The sequence below is a fragment of the Myxocyprinus asiaticus genome, chromosome 29 (assembly GCF_019703515.2).
Source record: "Myxocyprinus asiaticus isolate MX2 ecotype Aquarium Trade chromosome 29, UBuf_Myxa_2, whole genome shotgun sequence".
Taxonomy (NCBI): Eukaryota; Metazoa; Chordata; class Actinopteri; order Cypriniformes; family Catostomidae; genus Myxocyprinus; species Myxocyprinus asiaticus.
In genome coordinates, this window is record NC_059372.1 from 19,802,062 (window position 1) to 19,815,225 (window position 13,164).

General features: G+C 35.7%; 1 protein-coding gene across 1 annotated transcript; it reads right to left on the reverse strand.

Moving 5' to 3' along the window:
* Positions 1-3,685: 3,685 nt before the first annotated feature.
* LOC127419624 (prostaglandin E synthase 3-like) lies at positions 3,686-12,447 on the reverse strand. The gene is made up of 8 exons (XM_051661174.1): positions 12,260-12,447; positions 8,628-8,741; positions 8,269-8,338; positions 8,066-8,164; positions 5,257-5,346; positions 5,110-5,166; positions 4,890-4,917; positions 3,686-4,726 (listed from the first exon to the last, which is right to left on the reverse strand). Coding segments are annotated over exons 1-8 (480 nt in total). The 5' UTR covers positions 12,262-12,447; the 3' UTR covers positions 3,686-4,706.
* Between the last annotated feature and the right edge of the window lie 717 nt (positions 12,448-13,164).

A 13,164-nucleotide genomic window follows, 5' to 3' on the forward strand; every position in this document is an offset into this window, starting at 1 on the left:
GTATTGACGTCTGTTCCCTCTCTGTTTCCCCTTAAGGTTAGTGTCGAAGTCTGTTCCTCCTATGTTTTAATGGTGCTGTCGAAGTCTGTTCCCCCTATGTTTCCCCTTAATGTTTGTGTTGAAGTCTTAGGAAAACTTAGGAAACAGACTTAGGACACTGTCCAGCAACTTTTAACGACCAACTGAACTTGACTGTCTTCTAAAATTTATTTTAGCGTCATAATGCAATTTACATTTTCTGAAGAAGCTCAGCAAATGCGATCTGAGGTAAACAGGGTTAGATTTAAAATATTTAAAAGTTTTAAAATGTTCAAAAGCTTGTTTTCTGAAAGTGAACTCACCATTGGACAAATAGTTCTGATAGTTTATAGCCTTGAAAAAGTGTAGAACATTCTGAGAATGTCAATCAAACGACTTTTTTCGGCTACAGAACAGGGTACGGCTAATTTAAGTTTATGTAAAGTAAAGGCAGTTATGTAGGTCTAAAATATATATATATAATAATAATAATTATTATTATTATTATATATTTTTTTCATTTGGTAGGCTAATTAATTATTTTATTTAATGCTTTATTTATTTGGTAGGAAATTTATTTGATATAATACAGAGAATTTTGCCGGCATTTTTTCAAAAGTAAACTAAACAGTAATTTAATAGAATTGGGCTGTTCGTGTTCCAAAAAAGCACACTGAAGCTTTTCTTCTAGTATTGTGTATTTATTTTTAATTTAAAACATCTTTGTGAACAGAAATTGTTTTTTTTTTTTGTATTGTGGGCTAATTCCATGACTGCCATCTATTATTTTGAATGGTGTGGAAAAGCAACTTTAATAAATAAACGGATGGCTACAGCGATTAAATTAATCACAAACGCTGGCCATTCATTTGTTCTCCGTGTACTTGTCAGTGAGCATGTCATGATTCAATATATTTGTGTTGGCACTCCTGAAAGTGTCATGTTTGCAGCATGCATTGGTGGGTTTTTGTTAAATGTGAGCCAAAATTACCACAATTAAAAGAACCAAAGACTTAAACTACTTCAGTCTGTGTGCATTGAATTTATTTAATACACGAGTTTCACAATTTGAGTTGAATTACTGAAATAAATGAACTTTTCCATGACATTCTAATTTATTGAGATGCACCTGTAATTCCCCTTAATTTGAGCGCGCGCGTGTGTTGTCATCAATCCTTGCATTATTACGGTCAATGCAGTGGCTTTGTTGTGTATTTATTTTCAAGTGTCAAAATCATTGCTATATTATATGACAATTTAAAAAATGGCTTTTATTGACATGAACATTTAGTTTATCTTCTAGGCTTTTTAATTAGATCAGGTACAGTTGTTAGAGGGGGATTTTAAGCTGTTATATGGTCATGTCACAATGTGCCCCTCACTTATTACAACGTGCCGCGCCTATGGGGCACGTTGTAACATTTCACTTTCTTTTTTTCGAGGTTGATTGCGAGGATACGCTGTATTCATGAAACAACAACACATATGTGTAATAGACACATGTGAAATTAATGTGAAAAAAGAAAAATACATCGAATCCAAAGTACATTTACACAAACATAAGAAAACCAAAAAGTGTTAGTTTGTGCCCGCTCTCCCTTAGTTTATGTCATGTACAGACATGTTTTTAACCAGATAGCACATTATGTGCTGTGTGCACATTGTGCTTCGTGTTGATTTGATTGGGCTCGTTTTTAAGATAATCGCCTCTAAATAATGTTGTAAAGTGAAGTTATATGCGAAAACGCGGCGTATAAAAAACACCTGTTTTTACAAGTAGCCTAACATGTTAAAGCCATCATTACTCGCTGTGAGTAAAACAAATAGCCTAGGCTGGTTGTATTCTACACTTTGAGAGCTTTTCAACAACATGACACATAGCTATTTGATCAGTTTAATATTTTTACCAATTACAATAATATAGTGCAAAATTATAAATAAATTATCAAAATGAAACACTTCTGATTTGTCTGCAAATTTCAAATCACTTGTTCAGTCTTGGTCATAATGCCTACATGCTTAATGCCTAGGCTATATTTAAAATGATACATGTTTTGCGTTGGTCAAGACTGTATAGTTATTAATATTTTGATAATTATATTTTTCTCTGCGTCCCGCCGGTGGGTTAAAGGGCTAATATATTTAGATGTCTTCAGGAGTATAATTAAATTATTATAATTACAATCAAACTAGTTGCAGTATTCAATTCCCTGATCACATGAAATACGGTAAAAAGGTTCTCCTGTTTTAATTTAGAATCCATTTGCATTGCTTGATTGCAAAAAAATATCACTGACTTTATGCATAACTTAAAATGGCAGATCAGATATTTGCTACATAGATATACTTATATATTGCTTATTTTTATTTTGCATGCATATATATTTGGGTGAATACAGGTAAAGTGATACAACAGGTAAAGTGGGACACATACAATTAATTATCATGTATTGCTTAGCACATTTTACTATTCTGATCCACATACCACACTATTTAGGACTACCATGTCTTTTGCACTATGATACACTATGCACTGCCAGTTATACCTCATTTGCCATTTATTTCCACACTGCTAATAAAGTTGAATGTAATCTTATCTAATCTGACCAAGGAACTGTCCACAGAATGTCAAGATGACATGAAGAAAGGTGTGCTTACAAGATGCAATATGAAAAAAAAAAAAAAAAAAAAAAAACAGGAAACTTTTAAAGAAATTGTAGTGCTATAAGACTAAAACTTGAGCTCTTTGGCGGAAAGCAAAAAAATTTTGGTGCAACTCCCGATTAGCTTTAAGAATCTTTCAGTTGAAGCCAGATACTGATACTCATTTACTCACCCTCATGTTGTTTCAAATCTGTATAACTTTTTTTCCATTCTGTATAACACAAAATGTGAGTCTCTGTCACCATTCAGTTTCATTGTATGGAAAAACAGATGCAAATAAGTTTTTACAAAACCTTCAAAGACTGTTAATGGTTTTTCCAATAACCCACAATAAGGATACGTTTGTTTTTTTTTTTTAAGCTCTTGAAATACATAATATTGTACCTTGAATACACATTAGTATATTTGAATCACTTTAGAATTTACACTCTTATCAAGCGAGGTCATGTTCATGCTCAAATGTCAGTCTTTAGAAAAACAACTGAAAAGCTTGTTGCCATTAAACAGAGTTCTTTAAAGAAGGTGGCACCACATAATGATTACTGATGATCACAAACTCAAAATAAAGTGCAAAATCATTCCCCTCCTTCACGTCTTATTAATCTAGACAGTGATGGAACTATTGCTCCACCTTGTGGTGGTGATAGTCACTTGTATTCAACCACCAAGAACAAAATGTACCAAGACCACCACAGCCAAATTAGGGAAGCAAAAACACAGGGAGAAAAAAAAAAGTTATGATGGCCAATATTATAAATCTATATTGCTTAGTCTGTTGTTTTAAGTGTTCACAATAAAGCTCATATCTACAATTGTACATACTTTAAGTGAGATCGTGCATATAAATGTACAATAGAAAAGGTGACTTAACTGCTTCCAATATCAGCCAAAACACTAATATCGCCCGATACTGATATGGTCAGCAATATATTAAGCATCCCTAATTATCCTTAAAACCACAATCATCTATACAAAGGTTCATAAACAGGACAAAAATGCAAAGTATTATTTAGAGACAGTTTATTAGAAATATGTAGACAAAAACCTCACTGCGTTTAACAAACTGAAATTTATAAACCTGAAATGACAGGTCACAACATTATTGTTTTCATCTTTTAGTCACACCTGCATTGATATTAAGTGCAAACACAAACTGGTCATCTACTGATAAGTTACCCCTTTGTTCTGTACAGCGACGAGGCATATGCTTTTTTTTTTTTTTAACACTTCTTTTTACATATATGGAAGAAACCAGTGTACAATTGTCTGCTACACGTCTACGTATGATATAAACAAAACATAACCAAAGAATACTAACTGCCAACCTGAAATTTTTCATGAAGCAGCGTGTACAGACATGAATATAAACTTTGAACATATTGGATTGACACAAAAACTGATCTGAAGGTCAAAACCACAGCTAAAACACATAAAACAGGGGTTTGCCAATGGCATTTGCAGCTAAATGAAGAACCATCTGCCTTAAGACAATGCTTGTTTTGCGCTCTCTCTCTCTCTCTCTCTCTCTCACACACACACACACGGAAATGTGAGCCACAACACAAAATAACAAAAAAATTTAATTAAATAAAATGTACAGTTTGAATGAGAGAAAAGGGTGTAGGCCAAATGTGTTGAAAATGTCATTCACGTCCTTGATTTCCATTACTACAAATTACGATATATACATTATATGAAGCAATAACTCCACTGACATTGAGGAAAAAGCCCAAGACTGTAAAAGCCATTGTTGAGTAAAGTAACCATAAATGGTTTCCACAATACATCATGGAGAGCTTGTAATTGTCCATGCAGAACAGAAAAGTAAAGAGTGCATTGTCGAGGGGCTGAGATTGCCATCAACACAACAGTAAAAATTCACCCCCTTATTACTTTCTGCAGAAATACCTTGAAAAACAGTCGAAAATTATGCAGTTTTTTAAATGGCTACCAACGCAAACCTAGTCTCTCTCTTTATTTAAATGTTAAGTGGAAATCCTTGCTTTCTTCTGCATGGTGGTTTCCTACTCAAGGTCTGGCATTTCTGTAAAAAATTGAATGACAAACTTAAAAATCAATAAACAGTAAGGTTGTCTACTAATGATATTTGGAGATATAACAGCTAACATATACTGTGTTTCTTACAATTATTATTTTTTTCTCATAAAAGGCATACAGAACAGAAAACCCCATTTAAGAAAACTTACTTTCATCATCACTATCCGCAGACTCTTCCTGAAATTGGAGTTACAAACAGGTGAACCACAGAAGGTTTTGCATAAATATACATAAATACATACATTTGAAGATATTTACACAAATATATTGCCATAAATATACCTACTTCAAATTCTATCTACAATCACATTATTTTAGCATTTTAATCAAGTAAATTCAGCAATATTATGGATTTAAAATTTCTCTTACATCATCTGCACCATCCACTTCTGGAAGTTCATCTTCCCCACCCATGTTGTTCATCATCTTTAAGAAACACACACACAGACTTATTTTTCTTTTCTACATTTCAAATAACTTTTCAAAGAAATCACAAAGAAATATTTAGACAGGCACCTCTGAAAAGCGGTCAAAACTGGACAGTTCTTCATCCGAGTCATCTTCCCAGTCTTTCCAGTTATTAAAGTCAACACTGAGCCAATTAAGCTGCACAAAGAACAATGAGAAGCATAAAATAACATTTACTTAACATTCATATTGTAATGGTTTAACCCTTTAATGCATACCTCATTCCACCCCCTGTACCTCATCAATTTTTTTTTGGAGTTATGCCCACGCCTCTTTAGTATTCCTCAACCTTTTTCTTTTGAATTGTGTAACAACAACAAAAACAATTTTTTATAACTGTATAATTACCAACAGTGTATAGGGTCATTAAAGACCCTAGATATGTAACAGTGTCTTTTTTCTTTTTTGCACTTCCATAAATCATATTGTTTCATGATACACTATATTGCCAAAAGTATTCGCTCACCCATCCAAATAATTGAATTCAGGTGTTCCAATCACTTCCATGGCCACAGGTGTATAAAATGAAGCACCTAGGCATGCAGACTGCTTCTACAAACATTTGTGAAAGAATGGGCCGTTCTCAGGAGCTCAGTGAATTCCAGCATGGTACTGTGATAGGATGCCACCTGTGCAACAAGTCCAGTCGTGAAATTTCCTCGCTACTAAATATTCCACAGTTAACTGTCAGTGGTATTATAACAAAGTGGAAGCGATTGGGAATGACAGCAACTCGGCCACGAAGTGGTAGGCCACGTAAAGTGACAGAGCGGGTCAGCGGATGCTGAGGTGCATAGTGCGCAGAGGTCGCCAACTTTCTGCAGAGTCAATCGCTACAGACCTCCAAAGTTCATGTGGCCTTCAGATTAGCTCAAGAACAGTGCGTAGAGAGCTTCATGGAATGGGTTTCCATGGCCGAGCAGCTGCATCCAAGCCATACATCACCAAGTGCAATGCAAAGCGTCGGATGCAGTGGTGTAAAGCACGCCGCCACTGGACTCTAGAGCAGTGGAGACGCATTCTCTAGAGTGACGAATCACGCTTCTCCATCTGGCAATCTGATGGACGAGTCTGGGTTTGGCGGTTGCCAGGAGAACGGTACTTGTCTGACTGCATTGTGCCAACTGTGAAGTTTGGTGGAGGGGGGATTATGGTGTGGGGTTGTTTTTCAGGAGCTGGGCTTGGCCCCTTAGTTCCAGTGAAAGGAACTCTGAATGCTTCAGCATACCAAGAGATTTTGGACAATTCCATGCTCCCAACTTTGTGGGAACAGTTTGGGGATGGCCCCTTCCTGTTCCAACATGACTGCGCACCAGTGCACAAAGCAAGGTCCATAAAGACATGGATGAGCGAGTTTGGTGTGGAAGAACTTGACTGGCCTGCAGAGTCCTGACCTCAACCCGACAGAGCACCTTTGGGATGAATTAGAGCGAAGACTGCGAGCCAGGCCTTCTCGTCCAACATCAGTGTCTGACCTCACAAATGTGCTTCTGGAAGAATGGTCAAAAATTCCCATAAACACTCCTAAACCTTGTGGAAAGCCTTCCCAGAATAGTTGAAGCTGTTATAGCTGCAAAGGGTGGGCCGACGTCATATTAAACACTATGGATTAAGAATGGGATGTCACTTATGTTCATATGCGTCTAAAGGCAGATGAGCGAATACTTTTGGCAATATAGTGTATCTATACAAGTGTACTACTACAAGATATATAATTTCTTTGTTTGTTACAAGACAAATGAGTACTATATTCCTACAAATGACTACTATATCACGTTGATTTTCTGTGTGACAATGGTAAATTATCATTATTCCATATGTGTGTACACAGATATTGTACATGCTACTTCGTACTCAAGGTGGCGCTGATGTGCCGATGATTGACTTGATTTACATTATACATTGCTATTTGATGAAAAACCAATGTGGAAGTAAACTATAGCAAGTGTAACATGAACAGTATGATATGACTATTGTTATTTGAGTGCACTGCTGAAATTATTTAAGTTGTGCATCTATTTAGACTCAAAAAGTGCCTGAGAAAAAAAATGTGTGTAGCTAATGTGTACCTTACTGTATGTGTAGATTATATGTTATGTGTTTGAAAGCCAGTTGTGTCTCATGAAATTTCAGTGTGGAAAAAATGAATCCTGTTCTATATTTGTTGCATTATCTCTTTGATATATGAAAAATAAAACATCAAAATATGTCAGATTATATTCTATTATTTACTCATTTTAACAGTGTACTCAGAAAGATTTTAGCTGGCTCTTACTCATCCCATCGGTCCCAGTAGTACTTGTGGTTTTGGACTCTATACTGACACCCATTGTCCTGTATCCTAGAAGTTTGTTTATTAAACAGTGCCGCTTTACACCGAAGATGTTTGTTTATCTTCTGTTTTGTTACTTTTAGTCTGTTTTTCTCCATCTCATACTACACACATTCTGATTTTGGACATTCTTGGATTTAATCCAAACAACTTTTTACGCTTTGTTGTGCGCTGGACTATGACCCTGCAGCCTCGACTCAATCGTGAGCTCTCTGCCGGCTGTTGATCGCCGTGTGCTCGCGCTTGGCATATTGCACCATTTATCCGTGATCTGGCACCATGAGAGCTGCAGGATGTAGCAGTTTGTTTCATGACTCCCTCTTGTTTGGACATTTTATCTTTTCACTTGCACTCATTCTGTTGGATCACAGTCCTGCTGATCCCATCACTCTGGACTATACTGCTGACTCAGGCTCCGTTATTGTCTGTATGGTAAGTATATTGTGTTTGTTGTTATACTGTTTGATTAATATTTGGCAAAACACCCATGCATTTAAGGGTTAAAAAAAAGAAGTAAACTCTGACCTTTGCCTTTTCTTTTGTTAACCTTGGCCAAGATTTGCCAGGTTCTGCTTTCTTTAGACAGCAAAAAACAGACCTGTCTGTGCGTTTGTGTTTAGACCCCTGCAAAAGAATTAAAGAAAAAAAAATTGCTGAGCCATGCAGACAGAGCACTTACAACCTGAATTCGGAGCATAAACCATGAGGTGTTAGCATGAAGTACTTACATTTGGTTCAATGGACTCAAGAAGTTCTACTTCATTATGGTGTTTCGTGTTATCTGTTCCACCAACACAGCTAAAACAAAACAACAAAATATAGCATATTCAAATTAAGAATAAACTACAACAGCACTGTACTGAATGTTATAACACTACAGAGGCAGGCAACCAATTAACATTTGCATGCGATCTAAACAAAGACGACTAAATATTAAGGAATAGTTTAATCACATAATTTGAAATGGTAATATTTTATAGAAAATAATACAGTAAACATATCAATATTCATTTAAATCTATTGTGCAACGCTAGTGTGACAATGAATTAAATATTTTGCAGATTATACAATTGGAATAGAAATATACCTGAAATCAAGCTTTGTTTTGTCGAATTTAACTTGGACATCTTTGCTGTCTTCTATACAAAATTCAATGAAGACGGCATCCCGTCTGTCATACCACTTGGCACTTGCTGGCTGCCTGTAAAACAAAATAAATCAAAACTGATACACAGATAAACCAAAACATTATGACCACTCACAGGTGAAGCGAATAACATTGATCATCTCCTAACAAGGCTACATGTCAAGGTCTGTGTAGATTAGATGGTAAGCGAACAATCAGTTCTCAGAGTCAATGTGTTGAATCCAGGAGAAATGGGCAGGAGTAAAGACCTGATAACTTTGACAAGGGTCAGATTGTTATGGCCAGATGACTGGGTCAGAGCATTTTTGAAACAGCAAGGCTTGTGGGGTGCTCCCGCTCAGCAGTGGTGAGTACCTACCGACAGTGATCCGAGGAGGGACAAACCACAAATCAGCACGAAGGCTCTCCCGTCTGGTCCGAATAGACAGAAGGTCTACTGGGGCACAAGTCACAGAAAATTTTAAAGATGGTTACGGGAGGAATGTGTCGCAACACACAGTGCATCGTACCCTGCTGCGTATGGGGCTGCATAGCCGCAGACCGGTCAGAGTGCCCATGATGACTTCTGTCCACTGTCCAAAGTGCCTACAATGGGCATGCGAGCATCGGAACTAGTCCTTGGAGCAGTGGAAGGTTGACTGGTCTGATGAGCCCTGTTTTCTTTTACATCACGTGGACGGACGTGTACGCCATTTATCTGGGGAAGTGATGGCACCAGGATGCACTGTGGGAAGACGAAAAGCCGGTGGAGGGAGTGTGATGCTCTGGGCAATGATCTGCTGGGAAACCCTGGGTCCGGCCCGGGAGAGGTAGATCATTTTAAATACCAAATAGTTTTTATGGGAACCAAACTATGTGACTTTGTCAAGACTTTTTTTTTTTGATTTTTTTTTTTACACAATTGTTTAAGAGATTGTTAAAAAAAATTTTTTTTTGCATCTTATGCATAAACTAAATCAAAGGTACTAAAGGGGGTGTGGGGAGAGCAAACAGTTCATGCACACATTAGTCTAAATAGAGCTTGAAAGTGGAAACTTTCCACATTTTACCAGTTTGCGGCATTTTTACGCATCAACATTCGGCAGTTCATGCAAGTAAATAGAATCAATTTTGCTTAAAAACATATTAAAGTATTAATGTTGCATACTTGAGCTGTAAAGTTGTTTTGTAGAAGTTTAGTTGAAAAAGAATATGTTGGTTTCATAACTTTTGGCCAAGTTGTATTGAGCAGTTATGAGTAATAGGCAATTTATTCAAATTACTAGTAATTCTCAATTTAGATGTTAATATAAATTGTATATTATGTTATATTTAGATAAAATTTCACAGAAATGTTGATAAAATAGTAGTTAATATATATTTTAAAATGTCAAAGAATTTCTACATTATATTATATATATATATATATATATATATATATATAAAAAGGTATATAAATTAATAACTTTTATATTTGTCAGTTAACATGCTAAAAATACCAATCTTTTTACATGTATGAACAGTTAAGATGAAAACCATCAGGTTATTAATGATTTATAAGCTTGAATTCCACCGGGTCAAAATTGACCCGTGAATGCAAAAGGTGTATGCAGATTCTGAACGTAATAGGAGGGTTAAGAGCTTCTCTATATTACAAAAGAGTAATATACAGTAAATGTGGCAAATATAATTGTAACAACAGTGTGTATTGTACAACTACATGCAGAGATCATACATAAATATTCAAATGTAAAGGGATAGTTCACCCAAAAATGAAAGTTCAGTCATTGTTTACTCACCCGTATTGTTATAACCCCATATGACTTTCTTTTTCTTAACACAAAGGGAGAAACTGTGAAAAAATATTGTGCTCAGTGATGTTTTACAATGGCAGTTTATGGTGACCGCCTCTTCAAGCTTAAAAAAAAAAAAAAAAAAAAGCAAAAGTATAATTCAGGAATCTATTAAATTATTAAATTATTCCATGAGACTCATGACTGTTATGAAAGCATATGATAAGGTTTGGTGAGAAGCAAACCGAAATCTAATGTATTACTTAATTAAAATGTTCACAGCTCATTGATCTCCTGTGTGCATTCATGCTAGGGCAGGAGAGCAACAGTTCAGTGCGGTTTTTTTTTTTTTTAAGCTTGAAGAGGTGGTCACCATAAACTGCCATTGTAAGACATCACTGAGCACAATATTTTTTCACAGTTTCTCCCTTTGTGTTAATAAAAACAAAGTCATATGGGGTTATAACAAAAATGGGGTAAGTAAACAATGACTGAATTTTCATTATTGGGAGAACTAATCCTTTAAGAAAAAAGGCTCTGCAATGTGAAGAGACAGGAGGAGAACTAATAGAAAGTACTTATAAAACAAAAACATAATAATGGTAAACGAAATGATGGTATGAGAAGGGATGGGGCTGCTGATGCCAATTTAAAAGCCAACTTTTCTTGAACGAATTCTGCAAATCACACTTCAAGCCCAGCTCTAAATCAAGACATGTGAGCAGACGGGCCTCGCGGGGGTGGAGCACAACGACATTACTGTGGAAAAGTTTGTATCGATTGGCAGGTTCATGCACAACCCTACACAAACACACACACACACAAAACCATCTAGCGGGAGAATAATCTTCACATAGCGCGCGCACGATCTAAATCGGTCTTGGAATTTACCACTATATTAAACATTAATAATTAAGGAATGCTCGCAAAATGTCTAAAACACATATTTAATCTGTTACTGTATTATAAAATAGTGCATGACCGCCAAATAAGACCACGCCACTGAGGATAGGCTAACATTAGCAATAGCCACCCTCTACAACTACCGTAACACATGCTGAACTCTGTGAAAAAACATGTAGATACATGACATAAATGACACACAAATAAATAAAATGTATCATTAAAATGTCCTGAATCCATCCCAGCAGCTGTTAATATGTTTCATATTGCGCGCTAACGTCAAAGAAATACTTATGTCATTCATTGTATTCCTAGTAATTTGATCACACAAAGTAACTAGCATGCCAGACTGTTGCAAAACACACGTTTAGCTCTTTCTAGAAAGTACTACTGAGCCAGTTGAAATTCTGGACATGACTGAGGCATCAGCCAACAAAATTTAACCAAAATCCAGGACAAGAAAGAAAATATGTTTAGCTTTCAACACAATAACACACACTGTTAGCCTCGCTCAGCAATTTGTATAAGGATAAATCTAAATCGTGCGAATCGCCAATACGCAATACATAATAAAGTAGACGAATGATTAAATAAAGAACAGTCTTGCATGAGTCAACTGAATTGAAGCTGTTAGCAGTGTAATTACTACAGGCCTAGTCTATATCTGCTGCTAACCAGCTAGTCAAGCTCTGCTATGGGAACAATGTGTGCCGATGACGACTGGATGTTTTCTATGCTGTTCAGTACAGCACATTATTTTCTAAAATGTTCATATCTGATTATTAATTAAGTCTATGTAATAAGTAAGTCCTGATAAAGCTTGCCTGACAGAAGCTATACACATTTGCTAACTAGCTAATAAGTTAGTGCACCGTTATCAATGGCATTCAAACTTACATGTCAAGATCTTCTTTCAGTTTTCACCTTTTAATTTTATTTCCCCTTTGAGTCGTCTCGCTTCGGGTAGTGCACTGAATGTATGCTGTCGATTCAAATCAAATGCAGAAAGATAGCTGTTTATGCGCCGCTCAGTCAACCCTCTCAAGGACCGCGCGTGTCTGCGTACTAACTGGCGCGCGGTGACGCATCATCCTAACGTTTCTAGCGACTTCTGCTGCGCGCTCCGCGACATGCGCGCGTCCTGAGCAAATGCGTCTCCATAGTAACGCAAACCTATACGGTACAGTGCGGGACCTTTTATTTGCTAGTCAAGACTCAAAGCTAAATTAGCATAATTTTTTTAACATTTACAATATTGCCAAAGCCTTAAGGCTTTATTTGTTATTTGACTAAAACATACAGACATCATAGAAAGATAAAAACAAAAAGGTGAAGTAAATTAAGAAATGGAGGGGAATAAGTGAAAGGTAAATTATAGAAATATACAAATAAAATAGAAGTAATATAAGATTCAAAGGAATTAATCAGATACAAAAATATGTGAATACTATTTATAACATATTGCGAATTACTTTTAGCTTCTTCAATAATAATTTTGAAAGATAAATAAGGTGAAGTAAAAAAAAAAAAAAAGAAATGGAGGGGGAAATAAGTGAAAAGGAAATTATGGAAATATATATATATATACTGTATACTGTATAAAATAAACATTTTAGAAAGATAAATAAGGTGAATTAAGAAATTGAGTGTGAAATAAGTGAAAGGAAAAGAAGAAATAGAAGAAAAAAGAAAAATAGAAATAATACAGGATACAAAGGAGTTAATTAGATACAAAAATGTGTAAACAAAATATTGTGAATTACTTTTAGCTTCTAAAATAAACAATTTAGAAAGATTAATAT